Here is a 17,435-nt window from a genome sequence, read left to right on the forward strand (position 1 = left end):
CTTCCATATGGGCCAACGGGGCTGGTCACCCAGGCTGCCTGCTTGGGCAGGACTGGGAGGTACAGATATGGCTCGCAAGTCCAGACTCTGCCATCCCAGGCTTCTCCCTCTAGCCTGACTCAGGGACAAACAAGTCCCCTTTCCTCTAATGTAACTGCTCCCCTCCCCCATGACTCTGTTCATCTTCGCCTCTTCCAGGGAGCCTTCCCTGAGGTCCTTTGCTGACCTCCATCATTTACTATGTGTACTGTTCAGCTGGCAACTATGTTGCTTTCTATCTGTCTGTCTGTCTCCTTGAGTGGACTCGAGTCCTCTGTGGGCAAGGAACCACTCTAAAGCTTCCACGTTCCCTCTCGGTGGTTTGCCTTCATTCATTCATTGCCTTCCTCGTCCCTCACCCTTCCTTTCATGCCATTATTCAGTTGTGCAGCCCTGGCCTGGTCTCTAAAGGGACAAGAACGAGACACAATCTCTGATCTCAGGGCTCGCAGTCCAGCAGCTGCTCAGTGAATGTCTGCATGTGATTTGAATGTGTCTCTCTCTGGGGGTCTTTATTCATCTCCTCTGGGCCGCCAACTATCCCGGGTGCCCCCAGCAGAACTCACCAAGGAGTGTCCATCTGACCAGCGGAAGTCTCCTTCGATGGTCTTGTCATTCAGGCCGATCCACTGATAGTCCTGAGCATTGTCTGGAGAGAAGACATGGGTATGGGGCGCCCTGAAGGTGTCTGAGAAACTTGAGCTCGTAGAGACAGAGGGGATGGAGGGGTGGCAGGAGCTGGGTGGGCTCCTAGGAGCGTAACACCTGCCTCCAGGGTCCTGACAAGGGTCTTAGCACCTGCACGTTTGGAGTGCATTTGGACCATCTCCCTGAGCTGACATGGACTGGTGACAGACTCGGGGTTAATCCAGGGCTGACTCTGACAGACAGTGGGCTGTCCTGGGTGCAGCCAGAGCCGTTGGCCCCTCAGGCGGCAGAAATGCCCTTCCCTCCCTCCCTGCCCCCAACCCCTGCCGCCTCACTGGGCCCAAGTCCGCTGACTGCTGTCAAGGGAGATCCTTCGCCCACGTGACCGTTCTCCATTTGGGCCCCTGAGGCCCGGCGCACTCACTGTTGACAAATTCCTGCTCCTCAGGGGTGACGATGCTGCTCAGGTGTGACTGCTGCTTCCGGCACTGGCCCTCGGCGTCCACCCAGGTCGCCCGGTCGGGGAAGTGGCGGTAACAGTGGCCCTGGAACTTGGTCCAGCCCTTCTCACACAGCTTCTGGTCTGCAACACAGGTCAGGGGCTTGAGGAGAGGGCCTGGAGGCCGACTGGGGATGGCGTCTGCTGCCAGTCTCAGGGCAGGGATTCCTGCGTTCACCCTGCCTTCCGTGTCGCTCCCCAAAGGAAGGGAGAGGCCCGACTGGATCGGGGCTCAAGTTGGAAGCCAAGAGGCCTGGCCCTGCCCCCTCCTCCCCCAGGAGCCTCTGGGAAATGCCAGGGACCCTTTCTTTTCCTGATATTGCCTCCCACCCCCAAAGCTTTTCTCCTGTTGAAGTCTGCTCTGCAGGGCTGGCAGAGCTCAGCAGCCAGGTAAAAAGAGATGGGAAGGTAGGAGGTGTTGAGACTTAGGGAAAAACATGGCTCAGAGGCTGTGAGGGGCTCCAGGGAGAGAGGGAGCTGTGGGGAAGTGTGTGAAGGGGGCAGCAGCAGGCGGTGCTGGGGGCATGAAATGGAAACTTGGGTGGGGACAGAGGAGCAGAAATGTCTGCTTTGGGTCCAAAGAAGACACAGAGCTCTAAGTCTATCCTATCAGAGCACATGATACTGCCTCAGGGTCCACGACCCAGGGACCCTGGCTTTTCATTCTATTTCTTGGTGGCAGATGGGAAGAGGGGAAGGGCTTCTCTGCTCCCAAGCCTACATTGGTAATGGATTCTGAGTCCAGCAGAAGGCACTGATGTGGAGCTCTTGGAGCAGAGCCTAGAGGGACAGACAGAGGCAGGTGGTGCTGGAACTGGCCCCTTCAGGCTTGGGAAAGCCATTAGGAGTGTGTCTTCCCAACTCGGCCTTTATTTTTTAATTTTATTTTATTAATTTATTTATTTAACTATTTTTGGCCGCTCTGTGCGGCATGCGGGATCTTAGTTCCCTGACCAGGGACTGAACTCGTGCCCCCTGCAGTGGAAGCGTGGAGTCTTAACCACTGGACCATCAGGGAAGTCCCCAACTCGGCCTCTAGTGACATTACATTGGTAGCTTTAACTGGCCCTCGTGAGAGTGTTATACCCCAGAAATTGGCAGATGCTACAAATCAGGGATCCTCCTTCCTCTCTGAGAGTCAGTTGTTAAACACCTGCCAGCACAGTACGGGACAGAGGGAATTCCAAGACCCTCTTTTCTTTCTTCCCCTGGTGCCTCACAGGTGAAGGGCTGTCCCTAGGGCCCCGGAGCTGAGTGTAGGGCCATGAACCCCCCAGGCTGTATGGCGGCCTCCCTGGTCTGGCTGTTCCGGGAAGAAAGGACCAGTACCTGAAGGGAAGGATGCTTAAGCTGAAGGGGTGGATGCTTGGCAGGGTTGGAAGACGGACGCTTGGGAAGAGCAGAGAGAGAGAAGAGTTTGAGGCCAGCAGCCTTTGAAGAAAGAGGCAGAGCAGCAGGAAGGCTTGGGAGGATGCTGCCAATGCCTTCCCCAAGGGTTTGGAAAGAAAGGCAGAGAGACTTCAGAGGTAGCTGAGCACCTGAGGAGGCCAGAGACATGTCATCCCAGGGCTGACTGTGGGTCCATTTTGGGGCCACCTGAGTGCCTGAGGGCTGAGTTGGGTGGGCAAAGCTGGAGGCAGCAGCTGTGCTGGGAGGGGCCAGGGCCATGCAGGATGGAGGCTCTGGGGAAACAGCAACACAATTCCAGGAAGGCTGCAAGAAGGAGCAGGGCCAGAGCCAAGGCTTGAAGCACCCCTGGGGTGGTGAGCGCTCAGGATTGGAGTAGGAGAAGAGATGCAGCCCTGCTCGGTTGGGCGCCCAGGCCCAGGGACCGGTTCGGGGGCTCTGGCACCCTCTCTCTGCTCCATCAGAGTGCAGAGCCCTCTGCGGGCCTGGCCTCCGCTCCAGCAGGGCACTTCCTCTCCCAGTCTGACACCCAAGAGCTGTTGTCTGCGTGGACATTCCATGCCCTTCTCCCTGTGGCAAATATTCTGGCACCCTGGGGAGGAAATCCTTGTAACTCTCCACTCCCACCTCAGACAAGACCCCATGCACCAGTTTCTTGGAGTCTTGGGGTGAAGGTGGAGAATGGGAGGCTGCAGGGAAGGAGGGTCCAGGCCAAGTCTTTTCTTCCAGAAGTTCCTCCACCAGTCTGTAACCTTGGCAGTGCCTCCAAGGAACATGCAATCCAAAACTACCTTCCCACTCTGATTAGGAGTTTCAGTTGCTGTCTGGAAGTTTCTGGGATGTCTAAATTGAGAGTTCATTGAAAATGGTTTTGAGCCCCTAAACACTTCCAGTTCTGCAAGGACCATTGCTACTAGCAACTGCAAGCTCCACCTCCCCATTTCTGAGACGGGGTGGCCCTGAGATGGGGAGACTAGGAAACACTGAAGGTGAGAGGGCTGTGGGCTCAGTCTGGCCTCAGGAAGTTCCTGGCCCACAGCTCCCCTTGGCAGGGCCTGGCCCAGGTGCAGAAACTGAGGGGTTGGCAAGGCCCAAGAGAGGAAGCTCAGAGCCCTTGCAGCGAGGCTCTGTTCTCTCTGGCCAGCCTTTTGCCTTGCACAAGGGAGGGAGCAAGGAAGCGTGGACCGGAGTGGCACTGATGTGGCAGCTGTCACGGTGGCAATGAGGACAAGGTGACATGCAGCTGTCCTTGTGCATGCATGACTTGAGCATGCTGGTGACACGGGAGCTCTCAGACAGATAGACCATAGCTCTTGCCAGAGAAGAAGAGGAAGGCAGCTTGACCAGTGTGGCACGGTGGCTCCCAAGGCCATGGAGGGGCCACAGAGGTCCCGTGGGCAATACGGCAGGCAGACACATGCCCATGGCCATGCTGGGAAGATCCGGGGCTCTCATCCGGAGCAAGAACCAATGACTCCCACCCATAGTGTCCTTCAAGACAAATGCATGGAATTGGCCCTGTCTTCTTAGTCTGATGCATGCACCAACTTTGCTGGTGGCATCTGGAAGCCCTGGAGCAGGTTAGTGTTTGAAAGGTCCCCCAGAGCCCCACCTTCCAAAGTGCAGGCTGGCCCGGCCTGCATGTCTCTTCTGCGGTCAGATCAGCCAGTGCCCCAGAGGAGGGTTTCCGCAGGGAACAGCAAGAGAAGGAGTGAGAGTGAGTGGGGCCGACTTCTCACTTGTGGCCCCTGAAGTGGCTGTCTGGATGGATCTTGGGGGCCCCACAGGGCCTAGAACCTGTGGTTAGCAGGGAAGGATGAGGGAGGAAGAGGGGGTGCAGCAGTTAGTAACATTAGCTGAAGCCGAGACGGTCGTACCGATCTCACACAGGTCCCCTTGGTAGCTGGGAAGGCATAAGCATGTGAAAGAGTCGATGGCGTCCACGCAGGTGGCTCCATTCAGACAAGGGCTTGAGAGGCACTCGTCAATGTCTGCAAGAAACCAAGGGCCACCATTAGGACTCCTGCCGGCAACTCCAGCTTCACAATTGCATTGCAGCTTCTTTATGGGTGGCCAGCCCTGCTGCTCTCCAGAGCCCTGGATTTTCTAAGAACTGTTGCTGCTGCTGCTGCTGCCGCCATCTTGGAGTGCTGAGCCAAAGATCCAACAAGGGTTTTCTTGGATGTGTGTGGCTCTGGATGGGCAAGCTTGGAGCATTGGAGCCAGGTTTCCCAGTGGGTGAAGGGATCTGCTGCTTCTGAGGGCAAATGCCTACTGTGAGAGTGAGCTTGGAGTTCCTCCAGGACGGCTTCTCTTGTGAATATTTCAAGAGGCCTTGAGGTCTGAATTGGCTCTCAAACATGGCGCTGCGCAAGGACACTGGAATTCCAGTTCTTGAAGCTTGGTTAGAGCTCTTTCTTTTCCTAGCTTCTTCTGTAGTTATGAACCAAGGAAAGAGGACAAGGCCGTGCAGTACTAGAACAAACAAGCTAGAAGTGGTTCACGGAGTATAGGATCGTGAGAAAATGGCAGTGTGGGATATCCACATGAGATTGTTAGATTTTTTTTTTTTTGGTTGCAGACACCTTCTTTGTCTTCAGTAAATTAGATTCTAGAGTATCTTATAAAGATGAAGCCAACATTGTTATCTTGGGGGGAGGGACAGAGACCCAGCCTAATATTTCCCCATGTAATCTCCTTCCAGTTTAAGGCCTCAGAACATGGACATCTCCAATGAGTCATGATTTCTAGAAGGGCTGCATCCTGGCCAGTGGGAGACCAGTGTTTGAAGCCAGTGAGGCACTTAGTAAGTGGCCACCCACCAGCACCAGCCTGGGCTACTGTCAGGTCCCCATCAGCCTCTGTTCCCCAGAAGACTCTTCTTTCCGTCTGTTCTTCTGGTCCAGGATGTTCTTTGTGATCCAACTTCTTTGTGGGACTTACATTGGTAAGTCATTGGCCTTTGCCTCAAATTTTCATCCATTAGCCAAGGTGAGAACTGAAACTCCTAATCTGGTCTTTCTGCACTTTCAGAGAAGCCAGAGACCTAGAGGATCCTTCTACTCTCTTTGTATTCGTTCTCCAAAAACACCGGCTGGGTTACTTCCTCTGGGAACATTATAAAAGGTATTGTGAAGCTCCTCTTCCCAGGGGATTAATAAAATTCTGGAATGAAAGGGTTCCACTGGCTTATGGGGGCAGCATGATATGTACAGCTATGTTCATACAACCTTCAGGACCTGGCGTGTCTGTGGGTGGTCTCATGTAGGCAGCTCCCTAAATATGTTCCAGGACTTAGTTCTTACCTCTCGTAAGAACTGACTAGATCTTAACGTCAATCCTCTGATAAGAAGATAAAAGCACTTTCTTCTGGATCCTTTTCACTAGTGCATAGCCGATGTTATCTAGACCAGAGCTGGGTTTGTGCAATGGGAGGCCTGAAAATCTCAAGTCCTCAGGTATGTCTCTCTTCCCACGAAGTTCTTGACTTTATTTCACGGAGTGTACACCATGGGCTAGAAACCAACAGTTCCAAGTTTGAAACTGTTCCAAGCAAAACCAAAATGCATGGAGGAATGGACTGAAATCCCAGCATGCACTTGGATTCCCAGCATGCACCAGGATTCCCAGCAGCAGCAGTAGCAGCAATAGGTCAGGCCGGTGGGCGGAAGCTGGGGGAGGTTCTCCTGCTTCAGAAAAGCTACTGTTGTCTTTCATCCATTAGCGTCATTATGGAAGATGGGAAGCACTGGGCAAGGGGGTATTAAGCAAATGTAGGCGCTAAAGCAGTTGTACAGAGCAGGGGACAGGAGTGGCCCGTGGGGAGAAGAGCCAGACATCAACCCTGGGGCCTCTGGCCAACCCATGCGGAAGAGGGCGGGAGGGCGGAGGCCCCAAGGGAGGTCAGGCCAGGTAGCTTCCAGTGGTCCCAGAAGCTTATTTCACATCACTCGCCCCCACAAGGCGGCCTGAGGACTAGGACAGTTTTCCTTTGGTGTTTGGCCAGGGCACAGGATCTGAGAAGGCTGCAGGGACTGAAACTCAAGGAACCAGGTTCCCGGGCTCAGAAGCTGTTTTATGCAGGGCCCTGGATTCACAGATGAGGAGGAAAGGAAGGGCCATAATCCTGAAGACCAGAGAGCCTGTGAGTGGCTCTGGAGAAGCTTAGAGAGGCCTTCAACAGTACGGAGAGGGCTGAGCATCCTGCGTGGGGCCTTCTCAGGCTTGTGGTGCATCCTCTCCCCTTCCACTGGCTGGAAGAGCCACTCTGGCCCTGATTTGCCCACCTCTTTCTGTGAAAGCAATTGGAACATTGCTTGTCTTCTGGAACCATGAGAAGAGTTGGGCTGGGCCCTGCTGTACTTTGGGTACCCCAGACAAGGTGACAGCAGATGGAGGACAGGAAGGGCTTTGGGCAATGGGCAGACTGTATGAAAGAAGAGAGGAAAGAGAAGGAGCCAATATCTCCCCAAAATCTTCTCTGAGCCAGACACTATGTCTCACACACACTTATCCTCCCAGCGGCCCTATGGCATGGATGTCGCTGGGCCATTTTACAGATAAGAAAACAAATGAAGTGACCTGCCCATGCTGGTAAGTGAGGGAGACAGACTGGAGAAGATGGAGGAGAGAATTAGACCATGAGGATGAAAGCTGGGCCTCTGTTCCACATGGAGAGAGAGAGAGAGACACTGGACTCCTGGATCTCAGCATCTCATTACCATTTCTGCTGCGCCAGCCAAGGGCTCACCGGTCATCACTAAGCAGGGACTTTGAGTCCTCTTCTCTCTACTCTAACCAAACGGGATGGTTTGTTCCTGAACAAGGCCCTCTAGTGATATTCTAACTTAAGGGAGAAAATAACTGAGAACCCTGGTAAAGGTGAGGGTTCTGAGTTGGAGACCACAGCGTCTCCACCCTGAAGGGGTCTTGTCCAGCTGTTGCCTGGGTCAGAGCCCAGGATTTCCAAGTTAGAGCTTATTTTGTTCATAGAAAAGGTTGAATGAAGTGACAGCAGGCGCTTTTACTCAAGTGATACCCAACCAAAGGGGTTGCCACTCGTAAATAGCATGGTATGAATGGTACCCCTCAAGTTGTTCTGTGTACAACCTGTGCAGCTGTAGGTACTGACCCTGGACATGACTTTCCTGGACAAGGATAGGGGGAAAATCTCCTCAAGAAGCACAGAGACAATTTCTTAGCTCAACAGATGCTCTGCACCCTGCAAAGACCTAGGATTAATCAGGATGAACAGAATTGAATACGTACACTCACTTTCTGGTGTATCACAATCGGCAGAAGGATTACAAGAGCATATTTATCAGTTCCAATTTGCTTTAAAAACAAACATGATTAGTTTAAAAGTATGTTGTAGTTATTTATACTATCAAGTTGTTTATATTTTTAAAGTTTGATCTTGAATGTAACTTTAATATCCTGCTAAATTCAATTAGTTGCCTGCTAAAATCTGCCCATGGACTTCTTGGTTAAGTCAAGAAGGTGTAATTTGTATTTTCACTTGTAACCCTGTATTTTCACTTGCTTGGAAAGCACTTCCCCCCACCTCCCAGGGATAAGGTGTCACTGGAATTCAAACATCACCCCACTAGGGGGAGAGACAGGGTCAGGTCATAGATCAGAACCCCAAGTCCACAAAGTAAAAGATGTCAGTTAAACAGAAAAGAGGCTGATTAAATTTTAATTTCACGCCCTTCTAACCAAGGAGTTTAGAGAAATCCAGGCAATGCCAGTGATTCCTGGGAAATTGGATGTGAGATCTGATTTCTCAAATTTAGCTGCCCATTAGAATCACTGTGGTAGTTAATCTTTAGATTAAAAAGAATTACCACCAGCACCAGAGTCCCCGTCCCCGTCCCGCCCCCCCCCACGCCGACCAAGTGAATCAGAATAACTCAGGGCGGGGTCCAGCTATTCTGATTCTAAGGAGTTGCCAGGATTGAAGCCTCAGAATCAGAAATCTAATCCCCACAGGAAATACTGTATTAGCAATGGAGGTGGGGAGGATGCTTCTGCTTTTTAAGTGGATCCGAATAGGATAGTCCTGCTTTTCTTTTTTGGCCACGTTGCTAGGCATGCGGAATCTTAGTTCCCTGACCAGGGACCAAACCCGCACCCCCTGCAGTGGGAAGCGCAGAGTCGTAACCACTGGACCGCCAGGGAAGTCCCCAGTCCTGCTTTTAATTGCTAAAGAATCTAAGTATTCATTAAACATATTTATTTTGATGTAAAGAGTAGAGATTAATAATTTATCAAGAACTTATTTGTGGAACGCTGACTAAACAAGATGACACTGATCTATACGGTCTTTTAACAACCTGTGGTTCTCAGTTCTAGAGCCAGATGACAGGTGGGTGATCTGTGGATACTGGACACTTTCTGCAGTCCTTTTGGAAGCACCAGATCTTGAGCCTGAATTGAACAGGAGCGACTTGGGACCCCACGGGTAGAGTCATGGACAATGAGACCCCAGATTTTGCATGTGGATGACTCTTACCACTTGCCCTTTAGAGATGACAAAGCTTTTTGTAATCAGTGGCTTGAGAGATGGGGAAGGGGAACTGGTCAGATGTACACAGATGGTCTTAATCCTCATAGCAGTGTTTCTCAGCTCTGACTGCACACTGGAGTCACTTGGGAGTTTAACAAACCCCAGTGCTGGGCTTCCCTGGTGGCGCAGTGGTTGAGAGTCCGCCTGCCGATGCAGGGGACGCGGGTTCGTGCCCCAGTCTGGGAAGATCCCACATGCCGCGGAGCGGCTGGGCCCGTGAGCCATGGCCGCTGAGCCTGGGCGTCCGGAGCCTGTGCTCCGCAACGGGAGAGGCCACAACAGTGAGAGGCCCGCGTACCGCAAAAAAAAAACCCAAAAACAAAAAAAAACCCCAGTGCCAAGGCCACAGGACCATTCCAATCAGAATCTGCGGGGATGAGACCCAGTGCCAAGGTCACAGAAACACTCCAATCAGAATCTGCAGGGGTGGGACCCAGGCATCAGAATTTTTTTGAAGCTGAGAACCACTACCTTTGACCCTATTTACAAATGAGGTAGTGAGGGCTTGTCTGTGAGTGTCTAGTTGGACCAACTCCAATTCTACAGCTATTCTTCATTCTGGTTCCCCTGAAGTCTGGCTTCTAGCTCTTTAAGACCGACAACTGGTTGTTATGTTCAAGAGAAGGCTTTTTATTTAACCGAGTGTGTTAAACAGCGAACACCTCAATTCTTGATTGGACTTGCTCAGTGAAGTTAAGCAAATCACTTAACCTCTCTGTGCTGCAGTTTCAAATGGGGATGATTACCAAGCTCTCAGAGCTGCCTAGGAAGAAACTGTGGGAAAGAAAGCCCTTTGGAAATATACACCATTAGAGAAAAGCTGTCCTTATAGCAGATTAGTTAAGGGCCATTGTCACCTACTTCTAATTTCAGAGGTGCCAGGACATGAGTCTTGCTGTGTGACTTCTGATACCAGCGTCACATTTTTGCTTCAAGCATCAGATTGGGGAAGCAGTTGTTAAGAATGGAGAGAGGTGTCAAAAGATACCAAAAGAGGGCAAAGGGGGTCTGGTCCTGGCGGCTCTCCCCACCCCGGAAGTCCTGTCGGGCTCTGAGTCTGTTCCTCCCTGACCCAGGATGAGCTGGCTGACGGAGCTGAGCTCCACAGCACTTCACCCAAGATGGGCCCCCTGCTGCTCTCCATCTGCACACCCAGACCCAGGGGGGGACGTGTCTGCACACCTGGCACGATGCCCTCCAGGGGCACTGCTCACGGGAGAGACAGAGCCACTCCCACTGCCGACTGAAGACTTTGTGTGCTGGAAAGCGCACAAGGTCTCCCCAAGTTTTCATCAGGGGCGGGCTCTCCCAGGACAGAGGCAGTGCTCTGCCTTCCCTTGGGGGTGGATGACAGAGGGGTATGTCTATAGCCCCTGGGGTCACTATGGCTCAGTGGAAACACTGTCCCCTCGGTAGAAAGGCCAGGACCTTCCTAGGAGAGCCTACCTTCTCTGGCCACGGAGGCCCATAGTGTTCTCAGTCACAGCCCCCCACACGTGGGCACAGGCTGACCCCAAATCAGGAGAGAGTGAATAGGTATTCACCTTAGTGCCTGTTTATATAAACATATATATTTCCTGTCTAAGTGCCAAGGATACAGCATCTTTATATTATGAGTATATAATGTATTATGAGGTGTTATTCTGCATATATATTAATGTCTATAAACACAGAATGCTTCTTTGTGTATGATGTAAAGGTATTTTGCATGTGTCCTAGGTATGAAGCCCTTTTAGGGAAGGCCTTGGGTCTCTGATGCCTGACTTCAGACAGGACGGGGCTAAGGGCCTGGGAGCAGCGCAGAGAGCTAACCCAAGAATCTGAGCTTGGAGGGGACCAGGAGTTTCTTTTCTCAAGGGTGGTGATGTTCATGAGCTGAGATGTCCTCATGGCCACAGGCCTCAGGGTGCTCAGGGAGCGACAGGTAGATTCTAATCATCTTGTTTTCAGGGCCACCTTCAATCAGAGGATCCCCCAGACTCCTCACTCATCCCACAAGCTGCTTGGGCAAACAGGGGTCCCAGGGTGGTGGGTGCCCAGGGGTGGGGCACTGCTGGGTCACAGCTGACCTGCAGCCATGAACCCTGGAGCTGGGAGTGACAAGCTCTGTCTGTGTCATCTCCTTCAGGGCCAGAAGGGGACCCAAACCCCGCCCAGATGCAAGCATGGAGGGGACCATAGGGTCTTTCCTGGAGGGCTCCACTCTGCATGATGCAAGACAGCCTCCATGGAGATCCCCTCCCAGGAGCTGTGGGGCATGACGGGGTCTCCTCAACACACACCCTAGCTCAACATTTCTTTGAAGTCTCAAGTTTTATCTTCAAAATTCCAGCACGTTTTGCATTCTACTCATAAAATAATCATTGGCTTGACAAAAAAAAACCGAACTATTTCTCAGTTTAATTACTTGACTTTTTTCTCCTAAACCGCCATGTAGACCGGACACTCTAGAAAGACGTGCCATGTTTACACTGTGCCTGCTACCCAGCACGTCACTGTGTACTCTCCTTCCCGGTGTGAGAAGCCTGAGCCCCAACTGACCTTGGTTGCCTCCTCCCAACCCCTCTGCCTGTACCCGCCATGGCCGATGAGGCTCTTACCTATGTCTCAGTGCTTGCCAGTGTGGCCAGGGGGACACAGGCATATGATGTGTCCCTCTGTCTCCTGGCAGGTCCCTGCACCGCAGGGCTCCTTGGCACAGGTGGTGGGGTCTGCAACCCCCGGGGAGAGGCTGAGCATCAAGAATGTAGATGCCTGGGGTACAGTGCAGCCTCTACGACCTCGAGGGTGGGGCCTGAGACCCCAGAAGCCCACAAGGCTGGTTCTGGGTCAACACGCTTCTGAGGACCCTGTCCCTCCTGAGTCCCAGCATCTGGGAGTGGTTGGGGGCTCTCTGACTGGGGAAGGTCTCTCAGTACACAGGGGGAGGCAAGGGATCCCAACGCAAAAAGCAAAGGAAAATCATCAGCCTCTGGTGCCCAGTGCCAGGTTTGTGTCAAGGTGAGGCCATCACTATAGTGCAGAGGATTCACCTGCACAGGGTGAGGGTGGGGAGGCAGGGTCTAAAGGCAGGACACAGCCAAAATGACACTTCATAGTTCCTTGAACTGTGCAGGTTTTCACCCTGCACAAAGCAAATACTGGGGCATAAATGTCATCAGCAGATTCATTCTCTCATCTCACACTCACTCCATGGGAAACGGGCATAAGCAGAATTTCCAGCACTATCTAAATAGTGCTTCCCGTGCCAAGTACAGACAGTTGAATTCACATATAAATGTTTGTGTCATGTAACTCCACTGTAACAATAATAATCACGAATCTACAAGTGTGCACTGTGTGCAAAGTATGACGCTTGTTCTCTACATATTTATATCTTGCTTAATCTTTCTTGGTACTATTCCCGTTCTACAGATGACGCTCAGAGAGGTTAAGAAACTTGCTTGAGGCTGCACAGCTCATCTGTGCTCAGAACTTGAATCTACACGGCTACAGTCTGAACTACCCAAACCCATTTAAAGGAAAATAATCCCAACAATACCTGCCATGGTTGCCTCTGATTCATCTGTCCCTCCTGGAGAGTTTGGGATGGAAGCATCAGTTGGGGAGGTGGGTGTTTTGGCTCTTTGGGTCTCTTCTCCTGAGTGCTCGGGGCTTGAGGACTCCATTTCTAGATGCGCCTCTGCAGGGCTCTGGGTCTGCTGAGTCCACTTGGATTCCAGGATGGTGGTGCTGATGACAACATCCAACCCCAAGGTGTGACCAGACAGGTCTCTGCTGATTTCAGTCCTGTCTCCAGAAGCCATGGGAGTGGCCGAAGGTGAGCCTGATGCCTCTGTGCCCACATCATAGGTGGTGGTTGACTCTCCGCTCACTTCCAGGGCAGCCGAGCCCTCCCTGGGGCCTTCCTGAAAGGCTGAGGTGCTACCTGTCACTCCCAGGCCTGAGGCTCCCTCCAGATCAGCTTCATGGAAGGTGGAGGTGGTTCCACTCAGATCAGGGGACCTGGAAGTGCCTCCGCTGGCCTCGGGGACAGCAGATGCTCCCACCTCAGCCTCAGGATAGGCAGACGTCTCGCTGCTAGATTCTGGGACTGATGATGCTTCTACCCCAGACCCGGGGAACCTTGGTGCATCCCCAGATGCAGAGGTTTCTCCACTGGACTCAAAACGCTGGGGGGTGTATGTTACAGGGGGTCTTTGGCCCAGTTCCTGGGAAACAGTAGGCTCAGTAACACCCTCCACGAACTCAGAAATGATTAAAGTAACTTCTGGAAGTCCTGAGGCCTCCCCACTGGTGCTCGTGGGTGCAGAGGATTCTCCGCTTACATCAGTGGTGCCAGAAAAGTCCCCACTAAAATATGGAGTACTTGATGGCTCTCCACTGGGCTCTACCAGTCCAGACTGAAGTCCACTTAGGTCCAAAAGTCCTGAATGGTCTCCAGACATGTCTGGTGCTCCAGACGGGGCACCACTAAGTTCCAAAATGCCCGAAGGCCCTTCTCCTGCTTCTTGGGCTGTGGGAACCTGGGTTACAGATTCCACCAAAGTTCTGTCTACAAGAGAGACAGTGGAGAAACCAGATGGAAGTCCACGGCCGTCATATGCTCCGGAGGGCTGGCTGCTCCCACTCTCAGCTCCAGAGGACTCTCCACTGACCTCAGCTACTCTGCTTGGCAGGCCACTGAATTCTGGAGGCTGGGGTGTAAACCCACTGGAGTCAATTACTCCAGAAGAGAGTCCACTGACATCCACTATCCCAGATGTGCCTGAGAGATCTGCCTCTCCTGAAGGGAGGCCACTGAGTTCCACGGACCCTAAACCTTCTTCTTCTTTAAATGTAGTTGGGGTCACTTCAACCAAACTGGTGTCCACGAATGTAATGCCAGAAGATTCACCACTGCCACTCACGGCACTGGAAACCAGGTCAGGGATTCCGGATGTTGTCCCACTGAACCCTGGTAACCCTGATGGCTGCCCACTGAGATCAGGGATCCCGGACGTTTCTCCACTCATGTCGGTTATGCCAAATGGTGGACCAATGCCAGAAAGAACTCCAGAAGCTTCTCCACTGATTTCTGGTTGTCCGGAGGACAGTCCACTAAGCTCAGTCACACCAGATGTTTCCCCAGAAAACCCTGATGGCTGCCCACTGACCTCAAAAAGTCCAGATGTTCCCCCACTAATGTCAGGAAACCCTGATGGCTGTCCACTGACACCAAAGAGTCCAGATGTTTCCCCACTGATGTCAGGAGTCCCAGATGCCTGGCCACTGAGTTCAGCTCCTGAAGAGAGTCTGCTTGCTCCTCCACTAATGTCCAACTCACTGAAGGGCAGCCCAGATGTTTCTCCAGCACCACTGATGCCAATGGTTCCCCTTCCTTCTAGTTCACCTGCAGTGGTGGCTGTGACCACTTCCACCAATGTAGTATCCACTAGGGAGACAGTTGGGAACCCAGATGGAAGTCCACTGAAGTCAGGAAGGCCAGAAGATGGGCCACTTCCAAGGTCCACCCCAGAATACTCACCACTAAATCCAGAGGGAAGGCCACCTGCTTCTGGAGCTTGCCCACTTCCTAGAGTTCCAGAAGGTATTCTGCCAAGGTCCAAGACTCCAGAAGCTGACCCAATCAAGTCTTCTTTTCCAGAAGTCAACCCACTAAGATCCTCAGCTCCAGAAGCAGAGATCTCCAGACTTTCCCTTCCAGAAGGAAGTCCACTAAGGTCCCCTACTCCAGAAGCAGAGGTCTCTAGATGATCCTCACCTACAGAAGGAAGTCCACTGAGGTCCTCTACTCCAGAGACAGAGGTCTCTAGACCCTCTCCTCCAGAAGGAAGTCCACTAAGGTCCTCTACTCCAGAGGCAGAGGCTTCTGGACCTTCTCCAGAAGGAAGTCTGCTGAGATCCTCTATTCCAGAGGCAGAGGTTTCTGGACCTTCTCCAGAAGGAAGTCCACTGAGGTCCTCTACTCCAGAGACAGAGGTCTCTAGGTCCTCTCTTCCAGAAGGAAGTCCACTAAGGTCCCCTACTCCAGAAGCAGAGGTCTCTAGATGATCCTCACCTACAAAAGGAAGTCCACTGAGGTCCCCTACTCCAGAGACAGAGCCCTCTGGGACCTCACCTCCAGAGGGCAACCTGTCAACTTCAGGAGTGGTGGTCCACGTAATTCTATCTTCATCTCCTGAAGCCAGTCCACTTTCCACAGGCAGGCCTGAGCCCACTGTAGAGGTGAGCCCACTGAAGTCAAGGTCTTCAGAGGGCAGTCCACTTGCAATTTCCCCTGAAGGCTGCCCACTGGAGTCTAGGTGTCCTGAAATTTCGCCACTGCCTGTGAAGTCACCACTGACTTCAGGCACCCCAGATACCTCCCCAGAGCCTGGCAGCTCAGTCCTGCTGGGCACTGGGGCTGAAAGTGTGGATGGCTCCTCTGAGGGGAACAGCTCCTCTGAGGGGAACGGTTTCTCTGAGGGGAACGGTTCCTCTGAGGGGAATGGCTCCTCTGAGGGGAATGGTTCTTCTGAGGGCAACGGCTTTTCTGAAGGCAATGGCTCCTCCGAGGCTGAGGGCACTTCCGTTGCAGAAGGGCCTTCTGTGCTCTCCTCTGTTGCTGTGCTAGTGGGAAGCCATGTAGGAGGGACCCCTGGAGGAAAGGAAGAAGAAAGATGAGGTGTGGATTTAGTAACTCTGCCCCATTTTAAGCTCATGCAGAGAAGCTGAACTCCATTCCTTCCACAGTAAAACTTTTCTCTCAAGAGCTCAGAAATGTGTCCAGACATTTTCTAATGGAACCTCGCACAGCCTCTTGGGAAGGATGGGGACCAGAAACTCCCCGCCACCCTCAGGCTACGCTTTGTGAGACCCTAGGGGGCGCCATTCACACTAGCTACAGAATGTGGGGGACTGGCTGCCACTGAAGACAGTCAAGGTCACCTTTCAAGTACTTGCACATTATTACCTCATTTATCTAAAACCATGATTTTTAAAGTGTGGTCTCCAGGCCATCAGCACCAACCTTCACCTGGGAACTTGGCAGAAAAGCAAATTCTCAGATCCTACCCCAGCCCCATTGACTTAGGAATTCTGGGGCGGGACATGGCACTATGTGTTGGTTTTTTTTTTTTTTTTGCGGTACGCGGGCCTCTTACTGCTGTGGCCTCTCCCGTTGCGGAACACAGGCTCCAGAAGCGCGGGCTCCAGAAGCGCGGGCTCAGCGGCCATGGCTCACAGGCCCAGCCGCTCCGCGGCATGTGGGATCTTCCAGGACCGGGGCGTGAACCCGTGTCCCCTGCAGTGACAGGCAGACTCTCAACCACTGCGCCACCAGGGAAGCCCATACTATGTGTTTTAATAAGCTCTCCCTACCATGCTTATACTCCTTGAAAGTGGGAATTGTTCATCCAGACCCATCCCTCTGAGGCTGAGAGGGCCAGGTGATGTTTGCAAAAATACGTGAACTTTTTCAATTCTGAGGGCCCTATTACAGAGAACTTGGAAAATATAGAAAAAAAAGAAAAGAACAGAAAAGAAAACCCCACCATCCTAAATAATTATGGTTACATTATTTTCTTTCTGTCTTGTTTCCTTTGGCATTTAAAAATAACTAGCTGGGATTATACCTTGCATGTATTTTTGGGCTAATTTCCCAGGCAGAGAACATGAGCACAGAGGGTACTGGGTCCCAGTGGGCAGGTTTACAGCCTACTCTCACTTAAAGGAGAATCCTGGAGGTGGGGTGGGGAGTTCGATATAGCAGTGGTGACATGTAAGATGATTTTAAATGGATATATACACACACACACACATACATGTATTGGGTTGGCCAAAAGTTTGTTTGGGTTTTTCGGTAAGAGGCTATGGAAAAACCCGAATGAACTTTTTGGCCAACCCTATATATATACCACATATCAGAAAATAGACACTTACAGATATGATATAACGTTTCTCTTTGAAATACACCTACATTTCTTTTCAAAAGGAGGTCAATTTAAAGAAAAGATACAGAGTTAATAGCAGTAGAGATGGTTCCCCGGTAAGGCTCAAATCAGCGAGGTGGTGGGGAACTGAAGAAATATTGGAAAACATTTCTATGGGGCCACTGGAGTCCCCTCCCATGGATAACTCCCGTTAGTGGCTGCCTGAGTCCTGTGCCAAGCCACACACTCATGACAAAGAGGCCTTGGTTATTCTTGTCCTTGTGAAGGTCAAGGAAAGGGCCTCAAGCAGGTATGGCTGCTGGGTGAGGTCTTGGGGTTAGAATCCCACCTGCTCCACTGA

The 17,435-nt window shown here is 52.0% G+C and overlaps 1 protein-coding gene across 1 annotated transcript in view; it reads right to left on the reverse strand.

The window, feature by feature from the left end:
- Positions 1-17,435, reverse strand: part of ACAN (aggrecan) — a 36,219-nt gene that overhangs the window by 2,668 nt on the left and 16,116 nt on the right. The window contains exons 11-13 of the mRNA XM_027089252.1: positions 12,703-15,801; positions 1,112-1,270; positions 606-688 (exon numbers count right to left, since the gene is read on the reverse strand). Of these exons, the coding sequence (XP_026945053.1) occupies positions 606-688; positions 1,112-1,270; positions 12,703-15,801 (3,341 nt within the window). The remainder of the gene's footprint in view (positions 1-605; positions 689-1,111; positions 1,271-12,702; positions 15,802-17,435) is intronic.

The sequence above is a fragment of the Aethalodelphis obliquidens genome, unplaced genomic scaffold (assembly GCF_003676395.1).
Source record: "Aethalodelphis obliquidens isolate GAN/ISIS:26980383/991018 unplaced genomic scaffold, ASM367639v1 scaffold65, whole genome shotgun sequence".
Taxonomy (NCBI): Eukaryota; Metazoa; Chordata; class Mammalia; order Artiodactyla; family Delphinidae; genus Aethalodelphis; species Aethalodelphis obliquidens.